Source organism: Seriola lalandi, unplaced genomic scaffold (assembly GCF_002814215.2).
Source record: "Seriola lalandi dorsalis isolate HSWRI2012SDOR001 ecotype SW California unplaced genomic scaffold, Sedor1 jcf7180002054469, whole genome shotgun sequence".
Taxonomy (NCBI): domain Eukaryota; kingdom Metazoa; phylum Chordata; class Actinopteri; order Carangiformes; family Carangidae; genus Seriola; species Seriola lalandi.
In genome coordinates this window covers 1,615,976-1,629,903 of record NW_019525022.1, presented here as the reverse complement: position 1 = coordinate 1,629,903, position 13,928 = coordinate 1,615,976, and the positions used below count along the sequence as shown (strand labels likewise).

The 13,928-nt window shown below is 41.8% G+C and overlaps 2 protein-coding genes across 2 annotated transcripts in view; one reads left to right on the top strand and one right to left on the bottom strand.

The window, feature by feature from the left end:
• LOC111658887 (semaphorin-6B-like) overlaps positions 1-3,453 on the bottom strand; it is a 28,925-nt gene extending 25,472 nt beyond the window's left edge. The window contains exon 1 of the mRNA XM_087175426.1: positions 2,875-3,453. The gene's annotated coding sequence lies outside the window, so the exon portion shown is untranslated. The remainder of the gene's footprint in view (positions 1-2,874) is intronic.
• Positions 3,454-4,906: 1,453 nt separating this feature from the next.
• Positions 4,907-13,772, top strand: LOC111658821 (alpha/beta hydrolase domain-containing protein 17A-like). Its single transcript, XM_087175425.1, has 6 exons — positions 4,907-5,086; positions 5,863-5,942; positions 6,389-6,933; positions 7,197-7,391; positions 8,278-8,457; positions 9,907-13,772. Exons 3-6 carry the CDS (start codon positions 6,392-6,394, stop codon positions 10,130-10,132), a joined length of 1,143 nt encoding a protein of 380 aa, XP_087031551.1. The 5' UTR covers positions 4,907-5,086; positions 5,863-5,942; positions 6,389-6,391; the 3' UTR covers positions 10,133-13,772.
• The last annotated feature ends 156 nt before the right edge of the window (positions 13,773-13,928 follow it).

The following is a 13,928-nucleotide window of genomic DNA, read 5'->3' as shown; positions in this document are numbered from 1 at the left end:
GCCTGCGGGACGCCTGAACCTCTGGCCTCCTTAATCCTGCAGAATGACTCCGTAATGTCCACACTCTGAGTACCCCATTGGAGGGAGGTCACCCAGCAGATGCCTCCCCAGCTAGGTTCTTCTGATCTTATTGCCCTGGCGTCTGTGGACTCTAACACCCCTTTCAAGTGTTGATTTTGTTCCAAAGAATCCCACCGAACCGATAAACGCTGCGCTCTGTGTGAAACTGGAATCTCAAAAGATACTGTATCTGGCTGCTTTCGAGGAAAATAAGCATTCCTAGTCATAACTTTGCTTTACTTTATGATCGGATTAGTGGATTATCCTGTCTACTTTCTGGCAAAGATAGGGGTGGTTACTGTTAGGGCAGATGGGAGTTGATACAGCAACTTTTGGAAGTTAATTAAAGTTTATCTAAACACTAAAAGGGCATGAATCGACATTCCCTTATGTATAGGCAGGGCAGTGTTTGGGGGGGTTTCTCCAGACTCTGTGAAACATGGAAATCGACATTGAATATAGGTTAAAAATTACAAGAAACATTCTGTTATTTAAATAAAAATCTTTTGCTAGCTTTGAAACCGTGTCCTGGGTTTAAAATCAGCTCAGTTTTGGTGGAAGGAAATCAAGTCACTCCTGTTGGCTGATATAGAGTAGGAATAGAAAAGTGTAGGTTTATAGGCAGATTAGAGCCCGGCAGAGTTAGGAACCAGGAGTGTTTGAATCAGTCAATGTTCCTCTCTGTGTACCAGAGGTAAAGAGAGGCAATTTGTCGCCGATTGCTTGACGTATTCTCCTGGTGATAGGAGCAGAGAAGCTGTTAGGTAACATCTCTCTCCTTCCAACATTTTCTGTCTGTTTCATCTGACTCTGTTTAGCACACACAAACACACACACACACACACACACACACACACACACACACACACACACACACCTCATCTCTGACTGTCATTCTACACATTTCTAGAAATGTGCTCCTTAGCAACCCCAACACACTAATCTGCTGTTGATTTACACTCTTTGTGGGCAGGCTGTATAATGCTGCAATCCAGATTCATTTTTTTTTCGTGCTGGAGGTGCTCTGTTTGCGGCTTAGCATGTGTGATTGAATACGGTCCTATGTGATCAATAGAGCTCATTAAATGTCCCTGTGGGCAGTTGTGTCACCCTGAGGCCCTCTCATAGATTGCTTTTACCTGCAGTCTGCTCTGCCTTATTGCTTCAAGTGGTTCCAACTTTGTTTGCAGCATAATTAATTTTATAATGGAATTACTCAAGCCTGGGATTTGCTTGCTATTTCCCTAAATGTACGCTGAAGCATCCATTTGTTTCGCTTCAGTATGAGCTGTGGGTGTTTTGGTGTTAGAAGGCTTTGGTATAGCTGTATGTTTGGGATGGGCGGGTGTTAGACTGCCTTCCAAAGGGAGGCTGAAGGAAACAGTGGCTGCACCTGTTGTTCCCTGCGGTTGCTGTGTGGTGGGGTCAGCACCTGCTCACACGGCTGCTGTGTGGCTGTCTGTGTGGGCAGCGGGGATAACAGGGAGACCATTCACACCCGCTCAGACTGCTGTCTGCAGCCCCTCTCCCTCAACGCTCGTTCACTCTGTGCTCTCTGCTCCATCATTTCTTTTTCTGTCATTTACATCCTCTGCCTATCCCCCTGTAGCCTTTATGCCAGATTGCTATCTGCCACACTTTATCCTTTGTATCCCCCAATCTGTCTGTCTGTCTGTCTGTGTTTCTGTCTCTTCATTTTCTCCTTTTATTTTTTTGCGACTCCAACCACCTCTTTTTTTTGCCTTTCGACTTGCACAAAAACACAAACATCAACAGTAGCAGCTGGGAGCTGTTATAGTCCTCCTGCGGAACTCGATGGCTTTTAGTGTGAAGGATGAAGTTGTTAACAATAAATTACATATAACTACTAAATCACCTTAGCAAGAGCTTAGACGGCAGTGAGTGAGCACTTAACTTGGGCCATAGAGGTTGAGAGTGTGCAATGTGGTTATGGGCAATTGAGGTGGCAAGTTATTGTAAGTGTAGCCATACAGGACACATTTTGGACAAAGGGTAAACTGTATTTTAGAATATTCATCTGAGTAATCCTCAGTTTTCTAAAGTCAGTCAGTCTTATAAATTACTCATAACTATATTTCTTTGTCTGTATTTGGACTTTTCTCTACATACCAATACAAGCCTGCTGTGTGAATGTATCATGCCACTCCTGTTACTCTATTGTGAGTGATTAATGACATAATCAATTGACTTTATGGCTTCCAAATCATCACATCTGACCTTTACTCTTGTTAACAGGAAACCTTAAGCAAACATTTAATATAACACGTTATTAGTTTACACAGGGGGGCAATTAAATAAAACATTTTAAAGCATTTAGATCACGACCTATGATCCGAGTCTTGATCCCAATAAGAATTTCAATCAGGCTTTGTGCTCGTCCTTGCAATGCAGCGTTACAATGTATAAGTATTGCCAGCTTTTTTTTTTTTTTTTTTTTTTTTGCTGAGACATCACTTCAAACCTACGTGTCAGAAACACTGTAAGATCGTATGCAACACGTGAAAGAACAATGATATGCAACAAAGATGTGCTCATGATATGCAAATTAAACATCAAACTTGCAGCAGACACAAAGAGCAGTTCATGTCCACAAAGGTCCAGACGATGCCAAGCAGACAGCTATTGGTTAACCCGGAGGAGTGATAATGCAGCATCGCGTTTGGTGGCAGTAATAAAATTGCGCACATGCTGTATATACCTGTTCACCCCATCCCTGCCACCCCATACCCCCCGCCCTCGTCTCCCCCACACATACCCTATCCATCTCTCAATCCCACCATTTGGCACACTCACCGCACCAGATGGCCAGGTATAGGGAGGCTGAGGCAGGTGCCAGTCGCCAACTCGCCCTCTCCGGTCGCTTTTCTTCCTCTCTGTGGAGAAAAGGGTGATGGATACCACGGCTCTCCGTGTCCAAAGCCTCTCTGAAATAACAGCAGCTCCTCAGCCGCACCTCACCTGTCTCTTCCCTCTACGGTTCCTGCGCGTCGCCGTAGCATCACCGTTTACCGAGCGCGTCCAAAACGCCCAGTCAACTACAAAACGTTTTTTTTTTTCCCTGGAGAGAAAGAGTCCGTTGTCTAAAGGTGTAAACAGGAACCTGTTAGGATTTTCTCTGATCCAGATTACGTTCTCTCTCCCGACAGCCTTGTTCAGAGCAGACTCTTGCAAAATCCCAGATCCTGCAATTGCGGACTGTATTAAGTCTTCTGCCAGGGGGGACCGGCCAGTTGTCTGCACTTGGTCAAGCTACGGCTTGAAACCAGCAGTCAGCAAAACGTAATCCCTTTTTGAATTTACAGTGGCGAGGTGAAATGTCCAACGTAGAGCAGGCACAGTGACAGCAGGGGCCCATAATTCACACCCCCTGAAACACAGTCCTGCAGTGGATCAATGATGAATGGAGGACCTCTCTCTCTCTCTCTCTCTCTCTCTCTCTCTCTCTCTCTCTCTCTCTCACTCTCCCTCCCTCTCTCTCTCTTTCTCTCTCTCTCTCGCTCTCCCTCTCTCTCTCTCTCTCTCTCCCTCTCTCTCTCTCTCTCTATCTATCACACACACACACACACACACACACACACACACACACACACACACACACACACACACAATAATACGTGTTTGATGATGTTCAGGAAAGTTGTGACTAAAAACATAACATGAAGCTTCATTGGAGAATAATGCATGTATTCATAACGTAGTAGACTATAGAATACTATAACAATATTGTATAACAATATACTTACTTCATATCTTACAATGGAGTACAAAGATATTTTGAAGATAAAGACGTGCACCCACACCAATTTAGACAAATTATCAAATAGGATATGATTTATTTTTGGGGCTGCACTGGCTGAAGGGACAATAAGTGAGCTCCTCTCCATGTTAAAGTTCTGTATCTACGACCAAACAGCAGCAATATGATGAGGGGGTAATCAGTGTCATTTGCTATCATGAGTAAAAAGTGTGTGATGGATCTGTTTTTCATGTCTGAGAGATTAGGGTCGGCAGGCAGATGATTTAGAGACAGTAAGTAAAGATATTATAATGCATGGAAGATACAGACTGCTTCTAGAATATGATGCATTATTATAGAGTAAACCGCCCAACCTTACGCTATTACAACTGTCTCCCACTGGAGCTGCTGCAACATAAAAATGTTGTTTAAATGTTAATCCTTCAATAGTATAAATCCAATAAGATACTAATCTTTATCAAACCGAACCAAACCAAACCAAACCAAACCAAACCAAAAAGGTCCATTCTACTGCATAATGAGTGGCTTTACTTTTGATACATACAAAAACATTTTGCTGATAATACTAATGTGCTTTTAATTAATATTTTAAGTGCAGGACCTTTATAACTGAGACAACCCATAAAGTATCTTGTTCCACCTTTGAAGTTTTTAAATATACAGACTAGAGTAAACGTAAACTAAAAACATCTTGTTTGTGTTACACACTCTATAGTTTTAATTGTTACTCAAGTTTCCATGTTGGTTTGAATATGTGCTTTAAGTTTTTTTTTGCTTTTTCATATGTTCTTGTTCGTGTTTTATTTCATTTTATATTTTTTTTTATTATATTTGCGTGTGCTATGTTATGTATCATGTTTTATGACAGGATCCTATCAACTGAATTTACTACTATTACCATCTTATCTTAAAAATAATTCATACATAACCCTGTATAGATTTTTCGTCATTATTTTGATATCCGTAGATTTATGCGATATAAATGTGATGATAATCAATTATTTTCTGGCACATTTTTTGAAGTTTTGAAAAAGGACAACGACCTTACGTCACTTCCGGCTATAGTCGGACAGTAGTAGAAAAAAATATCTGGTTGCCATGAATTTCAGCTAGCTAGCCACCGACATTTGTCAGTACACTTGAGTAAAACCATCCATGTCAAGACACAAGAAGGATTGTCGAAGTCTTGTGCTGCTTCTGTGTACATATAGGGGCACACCAGCCTGCCTGCCGACATACTGTGAATTGGTAAGTAGCTAGCTTTGAGGCTATCATGCTAGCGAGCTAGCCGCCGCCGCTAGCTGGTTGCTTTGCTAACGATAAGTGATGATATTTTGACTGTTAGCTGCCATAAACCAGCACAGTGGCTATTATCTGTCAATCGATGCAATACGTCGGTTATCTACATTCCCAGGTGTCGGTATGCTAAACCAACATACCGCTCCCGTTATATCCCCTTCATCACTGGCTGACATTAGAGGTTAATATCGTTGTTAACCATGTAGCTACATTAGCACATCAGTCGCTCTCTGTGTTGAGGGGGTGTTGTAATTAGTCACCAGTGTCCACGATCACATCAGGGCATCTGAATCACTTTAATCCCGCAGTGAGACTACAGCAGCCTCAATACATGGATTAGGTATATAACTTTTACCAAAATAAATGCTCTTTCGTTACAGGAGCTGTGCAATGATGGCACTAGCAACTCTCGTTTAACCTTTTTAATGAGTCCGTGTTGTTTATAATCTTTGAATCAAGGTTATCGCTTCCTCATAGCTGTGATGCCAGGTTACTATTTACCTTTTGCTGAATGTCTATGTAATTTTTTTGGTTCCAAATGCTATATGTTACAAAGCTTCCTAATATTTATAATCTGTCACTCAAAAGCCCAAGAAAGAGCAACATTAAAAGACTAGGGCAGCTAAGTGGTCATGCCATTGTGACTATATATTGCCATATACAGCTTATTGTCTCATGATGACAAACCATTTTAATGTTATCTTTTCTTTTTAACTCAAATCCAGCTGGCTCAGTGACTAGAGCAGAAGACCTTGGCACCATTGTGTGCCAGTTCATTTCGAGACCCAGGGATTTCTGAATCCAGGTACGTTCACAACAGAATTTCTGTGCAGGATTTCTTCCAGGAGACTTGTTAGGGGAAGCGGTAAGAGCTTATTATTTCTACTTGTAACTTGTAAGTCTTAGCAAATTTCTCCTCTGATTAATTACTGCAAAGTGAACATAAGATTTGATTGATCAATCAATCACCTGATAAAATGAATCTGCAGATCATGATGCATTTCATCTCTTTTTCAATGTAGTGAATAGGCGACTTTAAACATTTGCCTCATGATATTGTTCCACTGCTTGTTTTCCCTTAAGATTGATAAGCATAATATTATATTTAAAATGTAATAATTCCCTCTGACTAAAAGTGAAAAAAAAAAACACAGTGGGAAACCCTGCTGTGAATTAAAGGTACAAGTCCTGTTCTTATTATGTTTTTCCGCAACCGACTTACTCTCTCTCCCGTGTTTATTTTTCTACCAGAAAATGAACGGTCTGTCCATACGAGAGCTATGCTGCCTGTTCTGCTGCCCTCCTTGCCCCAGTCGCATTGCAGCCAAACTGGCTTTCCTGCCTCCAGAGCCCACCTATGCCCTCCTCCCTGACCCAGATCCAGGTTCTGGAGCTGGAACTGCACCTGGATCTAGCTCTGGAGCTGCCCTGCCATCGCTTGGAGCCCCAGGACTGCGTTCTCGACTGGGCACTGGTAGTGGAAGTGACAGAGGAGGTGGAGGTGGCAGTGCTGGTGGAGGAGGTGGAGGAGGAGGAGGAGGAGGTGGAGGAGGAGGTGGCGGCGGCGGCGGCGGCGGCGGCGGCGGCGTTGGTGGCGGCGGCGGCAGCAGCAGCAGCAGTGGTGGCGGCAGTGGAAGTGGAGGTGGAAGTGAAGGCAGGTGGAAGCTGCACCTCACTGAGAGAGCAGAGTTCCAGTATTCGCAGAGAGAGCTGGATGTGACAGATGTATTCCTGACCAGGTCCAGCCGAGGGAACAGGGTTGGATGCATGTACATTCGCTGTGCCCCCAATGCCAGGTGAGACACACACAACCCCTGAACACAGTGACACTGAATGTTCCTCAACACACACACGACACACTGTATGACTGTGTTTTGCTTGTGCTTTTATCAGGGAAGCTTGCCTTTCTACAGATATACTATTCTCAGTCATACAGTTATATCCCGCAATTTTCCATCAACTCGGGGCTTTCCCGTTCAGCAGTGTTCCTGCTTAACCTCAGCCTGCTGCCTAACTTCTTTCTTCTTTCTTCCTTGCCTCTTCGTCCTTTGTCTCTCAGGTTTACAGTGTTGTTTTCTCATGGTAATGCAGTAGACCTGGGCCAGATGAGCAGCTTCTACATTGGCTTAGGCACACGCATCAACTGCAACATCTTCTCCTATGATTACTCAGGCTACGGTGTTAGTACTGGCAAGCCCTCTGAGAAGAACCTTTATGCTGACATTGATGCCGCCTGGCATGCCCTGCGCTCCCGGTAAGCTGGCAGAAACTCTCCGTTCCCGTCCACCATGGGTCCGAAATTAACAGCCAACAAGCACCAAATGCCAGTTAAAGTGTCTTTAGTAGATAAATCAGTAAGGGTCACTCACATCACCGGCCAGTAACATTTTGTGAAAATAACATTTGGTTGACTCCGTTTTATACAAATTTATTCCCTGCTGACCATGGTATCCTCTCCGACCATCAGCCAGTCAAATCAAAGCTAAACAATGGCTCTGTATCAAAGAGATTGATGATTGGGTGTCACATGCTGAGTTCTACATGAAGTGGCAGCATCTAAAATTCCTCTTTTATCTGTTGCCAGTGTGGTTAATGAGTCTTATGTAAGTAGAAACTTAGCATTTCCAGATGGCAACATAGAAGAAATTTGAGGCCACTGAAAAGTTAAGACTCAAATCCAACAAACATTTATGTTATACAATATTCAGAATTTACTCACGCAGCACTTTATTCTGTAGTTAAGATAATATTTAAACAACTGGGGTAAAATGTTGTATTTTTGTCAAAAATGGCTGGTAATCATTATTATTACATTTCATTTTTGTTTGTTTATGGCTTTGCAGTCCTTGGCAAGTGAGCCTTCCCACTCTTTGCTTATGATGTTCTCTTTCAAAGTTGAGTGTCATTGTTAATGTGAAACACACAGGTTTTTGTTCCCATGTGTTGACAGGCTCAATTATCCATGATAATCTGCATATGGGAATTTACACCCTTGCACATCAGTCCTTTTGCACTTAACAGTCATGTATTTACAGGGTAAAAGTGACTCTTTCTGACATTTTATACTGATGTGTGTGTGTGTGTGTGTGTGTGTGTGTGTGTGTGTGTGTGTGTGTGTGTGTGTGTGTGTGTGACCTCAGGTATGGCATCAGCCCTGAGAATATCATCCTGTACGGACAGAGCATCGGCACAGTGCCCACAGTAGACTTGGCATCACGTTTTGAGTGTGCTGCTGTGGTCCTCCACTCTCCTCTCACCTCTGGTATGAGAGTGGCCTTCCCTGACACCAAGAAAACATACTGCTTTGATGCCTTCCCTAAGTAAGTTTCTTGACTGAGAACATATTTTAGTTTTATTTTCTGTTGTCAATGTTTTAAGTATATTATTAGAAAGAAAAAATTAAAGTCACATTTCTTGTGACTTCTTCAGATCTTTTCTGTATCAAATACTCATTAGTTATGTAATGAGATACGGCAATATCACTGTATATAGTATATACTATGACACCAGAGAAACGTGTCTAACATCTGAGATCTTTCCAACCTGATGCGCTGATTCCCATCTGGGAAGGCTTTGTTGGAAACTGTGTGGAAAAGGGCAGGTGCTTTCCAAACACATCTGGCAGATGATTCGATGAACCATCTATCACAGGCTAATTTCAGCCAATCAGATTCTGCTTCCCTCTCATTTTTTTCACTACCAGTGGAGCCTGTTGGTAAATCAAACTCTTGCAGTATCCATTCGGAAGAAGAGCGAAAACATCTTTTCCGTAGAAAAAAACTTTCAGTTCCGTTCTTTACTTTTCTTTCAATGAAGAAATACTCTCCAGGTCTGATATAACTGATTCTATAGCAGCATCTACGCTAACCTCTTTAGGAGCCGCCATTGTTGTTAACAAACAGCTGCTTCTTGCTGTCGTCATACCTAAGACATGCTCTTAGCTGTCAGTAGTTCCTCCCTTGTAGGACGCTGATTTATCTGGACCACTGTAGTTCGGGCCACAAGTGAATAGCTTTGAGCCTGGCAAGATGGTTTCTTGCCTCTGGGAAATCTAACTGCCTCTCGAGGTTTAAGATCTTTCCATACCATTTTAAATGAATTTATTCACACCTTTTATATTGTCTGGTTATATTAGACCACTGTGGGCAATGCATTATGGCATAAATGAGTATACAAGATTTTGTTTTATTTTTTTTTAAATTTTGATCCCTGTTGGTTGTTACCTTGGCAACAGCTACTCTTCTTAGTGTCCATATTGTGTTGCTGTAAATGTTATGAAGTACCATGATTTTGTCAGATATTACATTCCCGAAAACATAACTTGCCATCTGGTGATTTTATGTGCAAATTGAATCACAGTGAAATTTTCTGAAAAATTGACTTTATCACCAGGTATTCCCATAACATGTATTTAGTCCTATTTTACTTTAACAGTGATTGCTGGTAACATAATTAGCATTTGGAGGGACAGCAATGAAAACCTGTCATTATTGGAATCTATTGTACCTTAACAAAGCTGACTGCATCTGCTGTTGTTTTCTTTGTCAAAGAAGAAATTCAAGTCAACAGGAGTGAATGTTTGACGATTTTAAGACAGATTTTCGGTGTAATGTCACTTCAATGCATCTCAGACATGTTGAAATGAATGCACATTGTCATTATTTGTCATTGTTCAATAGCGATGGAAAGTTTAATCTCTTGCCTGATTTCTATAAAATCCTGTGCTATTAGTGCATTAATTACCTCCATTATTTAAAATTTTCCACCAGCATCGAGAAGGTGTCAAAGATCCCATCTCCAGTGCTCATCATCCACGGTACAGAGGACGAGGTGATCGACTTCTCTCATGGTCTTGCCCTGTTTGAGCGCTGTCCCAAGGCCGTGGAGCCCCTCTGGGTGGAGGGAGCCGGTCACAACGACATTGAGCTTTACAGTCAGTACCTGGAGAGGTTACGGCGCTTCATCAACCAGGACCTGGCTGCACAGCATGCCTGAGAAACAAACTACAGCCTCTCTGCGTTTGTATGAATGAGACTGCGTGTGTGTGTGTGTGTGTGCGCGCGCGCGAGTGTGAATGAGTGTGAGTAAGAAAGAGGATGTCAGTGTGTTTGCAAAGTATGGGTGAGAAATAGACCTAAAAAGGATGTGTGATTTTTGCCACATCTGTGTGTCTTTGAAGCAGCACACCTCAAGGTTAATTTTCAACACAACCTATCTTTTGTTCCCTGTTTTAAAGGTGAGAACGTTTTATAATCTCTCATTAGCCGTATCCATCTGTATGATGGAGTATGATGAAAATGTTAAATATAAGAACTAAGAAACAAATGTCAGTTTTTAACATGGTAAAGATTGTGAATTGCAGCTTTAAAATGTGTTTACTCACATGAATTGAGAAAGAAAGAACAATGTGCTTTGACCCAAAAGGCACACAGATGTAATTTTAAAGTGTGATGTGTTGGTGAATGTATGAATCATCAATGTGTATGTTGAGTGTATATTCATATCTCCATGTACCTGTGACACCTGAATAATATGTGCACATGTGTGTGAGTGTGTGCGTGCGTGCGTGTGTGTGTGTGTGAGCGAGGCAGTGCTGAAAGAAATGGTCATCCTGATAACTCGACAACTGCAAGTGGAGGATGATTATGGGAACTTATCAATAATGGTGTTTTTTTTTTTCTTTTCTTTTTTGCAAGTGTATGTATGAAGAATACCTCCACAGCTTGACCAGTTCTCTCTCCAGTGGACAAACCCTGGTCAAGCATGTGCCCCCCCCCCCTTTCTCCTCCTCCACTCCCTGTTTACCTGTTAATGGACATCCATCTGACTGCCAGGGCATTTCCCAAGTTGTTGTCCAGCTAACACTAACCTACTCTTTTTGTGTGGTTTGGGGGTCCATCTTCTTTTCTTTGGTGTTGTTACGGCGGATACACAAGGACTAGTCTGGAATACTGTCATAGCTTGTATGGCTGTTGGGTGTCTCATACTTTCCGCTCCCTCATTTCTGACTTGTTGAAAAGATCACAGGATGGCCAGCTTCCATTTAATTTCCTGGCTGTGCTGTAACTTAAACCTTTTACTGTCCACAGACTTGCAGCAGCAACTTACAGGGAATTATTTTGATTTCCTCGTATTGCTTTTCCCACCCAGTCCTACATATTCTGAACAAGAATGATGGTGTGGTTGAAATGGAAGCAGGTCTTTGAGAGCCACACTGATGATATCTCTGGGTATGTGGATATTTCCTAGGCATTGAAACAGCAAAGGTTAACTCTGTAATTTTCATGTCACATTAGATCAGTTTGCTCTAAACAGAAGGCTGTAGCCCTTCAGTGTTTGCTGGTGTGTGACGTTTTAAGGCTGGGCTGACTGTGTTGACTTAGTAACAGCAGGAGTAAGTCAGATCTAAAGGAATAGGTTGACATTTGGGAAATGCACCTATTGGTTTTGTGTTAAGAGTTAAATGAGAAGACTTATACCACTCTCTTCCAGGAAGTGACTGTATACATAACCTGCCATAAAACCACAGAGCTGATGGTAGGCATGAAAGGCTAGTTTTTTGTTACATTTGGACACAGCCAGGCAAGCTGTTTGTACCCTCTTGATGCTAAGCTAAGCTGATGGTTACTGGCTGCAGCGTCATATCGACCATACATTCGTGAATCATTTATCAATCTCATCATCTAACATCTTCTGTCTTCTCTACAAGAATGCGAATACGCATATTTCCCAAATGTCGAACTATACCTTTAAGTTTGAGTTTGGTTGTCAAGGATGGCTGTGAATAATTTGTAGAATAATTTGGTGAGCAGACCCTTTTGGAGGCTGGATTTAGAGGCTTTTGAAGGTATAACGAGACGGAGTAGCTGCTCAGTTCACCAAACTAATAAGGATTATGTCCGTTCAAAAATAATCATGCTTCATCAGAGTCATACTAATTAACTTGTCGTCTTACAGCACAGTTTGTTTTCCAAGTCTTGTTCCAGTAGCACTCATCAGTTAGACAGCCTCCTGTTCATATTCACCCTCAGCACATTTTCTTCTAATGTTTTTGTCTTGATGTAATTAATCCGAACGTGTTTGTCGTAGTGTAGGGCCATGGACTGTTTGATTCAGAACCATGCGTGTTGATATTTTGACTAACAATGTGATTCAGACCGGGCACCAGGATGGGACATCATGTCTATTATAGCTCTGTTTTAATCTCCGTGGCCCTAAAATGTAGGAGCTCTCTTATGGGTGGCAGCACGCTTCATGTCTGACACAAGCCATATTTGAGCCTCTCACTGTTGGTGTGGTGCAGGTTCCACCGCACAAACCTTTGCACATCATCATCACACACACACACACACACACACACACACACACGCACCCATACACACATTCAAACACAACATGCACACACATAATACACGTACTGTAGTATACAGTATATTTCCACATTTATATATATCAGATCAAGCATGACAAAAGCAGGTCTTAAGTTCAGCACTATTGTACAAAGCATCCAAAGTGTAATAAGGGTATAAAATGTAAGTTTGTGTGTCTTCTTCATTATTATTGACTGTCTTCTACAGGCCAGCATTAAGGATACTAGCATCCCGTTTGAATACGTACTAATAGGCCCTGTGTGTAGACCTGAAAAAGTAACTAACTGGTTTTATAGTTGCAGGCTAGCACCACATTTCAGATCTACACAAGGTGTCTGCTGCACAGGAGACCCATCAGTTTCAGTGATAGTAGCTGCGATTTGTTAAAGGGAACATGTACTGAACTAGCACTGATCTGATTACTCCATTTTGGGAGTGCGAGTGGGTCTTAGTAAGCGGTGGAAAGGCTACCAAACACCACTTGCTTGCTGTCATCATTTCGAACAGGGAATTTCTCCAATCTCATCCTGTGCTTTGTGTTTCTGATTATGTAAATAATGAAAATCTGTTACCATCTTGAACCAGGGATCTGAGCTGTCAGAAGAATTAGAGAGAGTTATCGCTTTTCTCTGAAAATAGAAGTAGGCCTCAGTTTTTCCTGGACAGGTCGTATTATCAGGGAAACCACTGGATCCACTTTTCATTCATGGGGTTTGGTTCAAGAAACGGGGTAGGAATTTGCCGTTTTATTGATGCACCACTATGGTTGACGTACATTGTATCCTCTGGCCCTGAATGTTTATTGATGGGGGTGGGGGGGTGGAACAGTGAAAACTGTATGCATGTCTATTGTGTTTTGCCGAGCAAATGACGGGGTGGGACGTTATCTCTATTATGTATTCTGTGTGAGGATAAAGCTGAACTCATGGCATTGGAACATTGAAGCGCTTTTAAAAAAAAAACAAAAACGGGACGTTTATTTGAATTTTTTTTATTGCTGATACTAACTGATGTATTGTTATGAGTTTTGTGCTAGAGTTTGAGTGGGACAGTGGTGGGCGGGGGGGTTGGTTGGGGGGCTAGACCATATTAGTGGGCTGTTTATATGGTTACTGTACTTACCTATTCTATTCTTTGTATTATTATTTGTAATTTTATGTTGCTTTTTTGAACTGAGAATATGATGTAATGAAATTAATTCATGGGACTGAATCTTGACCTTTTTATGGACTACAAAATAATAAAAAGATCACTTATGTACAAAATATAAAACTGCAATATTTTAATGTACATCATGATTTGTACAGCACTGACACTGGGTTTTGAATAATGCATAAAATAATGCAAGCTATCTTACCATTGGCTGGAATCAATACAGCTGTAAAAAGCCTGGATAAATTTTAAGACGTGGGATTTTCCAG

Bases quoted from the DNA above. Each gene is read 5' to 3' on its own strand.
- LOC111658821 (XM_087175425.1), top strand. From the start codon at position 6,392: ATGAACGGTCTGTCCATACGAGAGCTATGCTGCCTGTTCTGCTGCCCT. The intron at 7,392-8,277 runs GTAAGCTGGCAG...GTGTGACCTCAG, and splicing joins TGGCATGCCCTGCGCTCCCG to GTATGGCATCAGCCCTGAGA. The intron at 8,458-9,906 runs GTAAGTTTCTTG...ATTTTCCACCAG, and splicing joins TGCTTTGATGCCTTCCCTAA to CATCGAGAAGGTGTCAAAGA.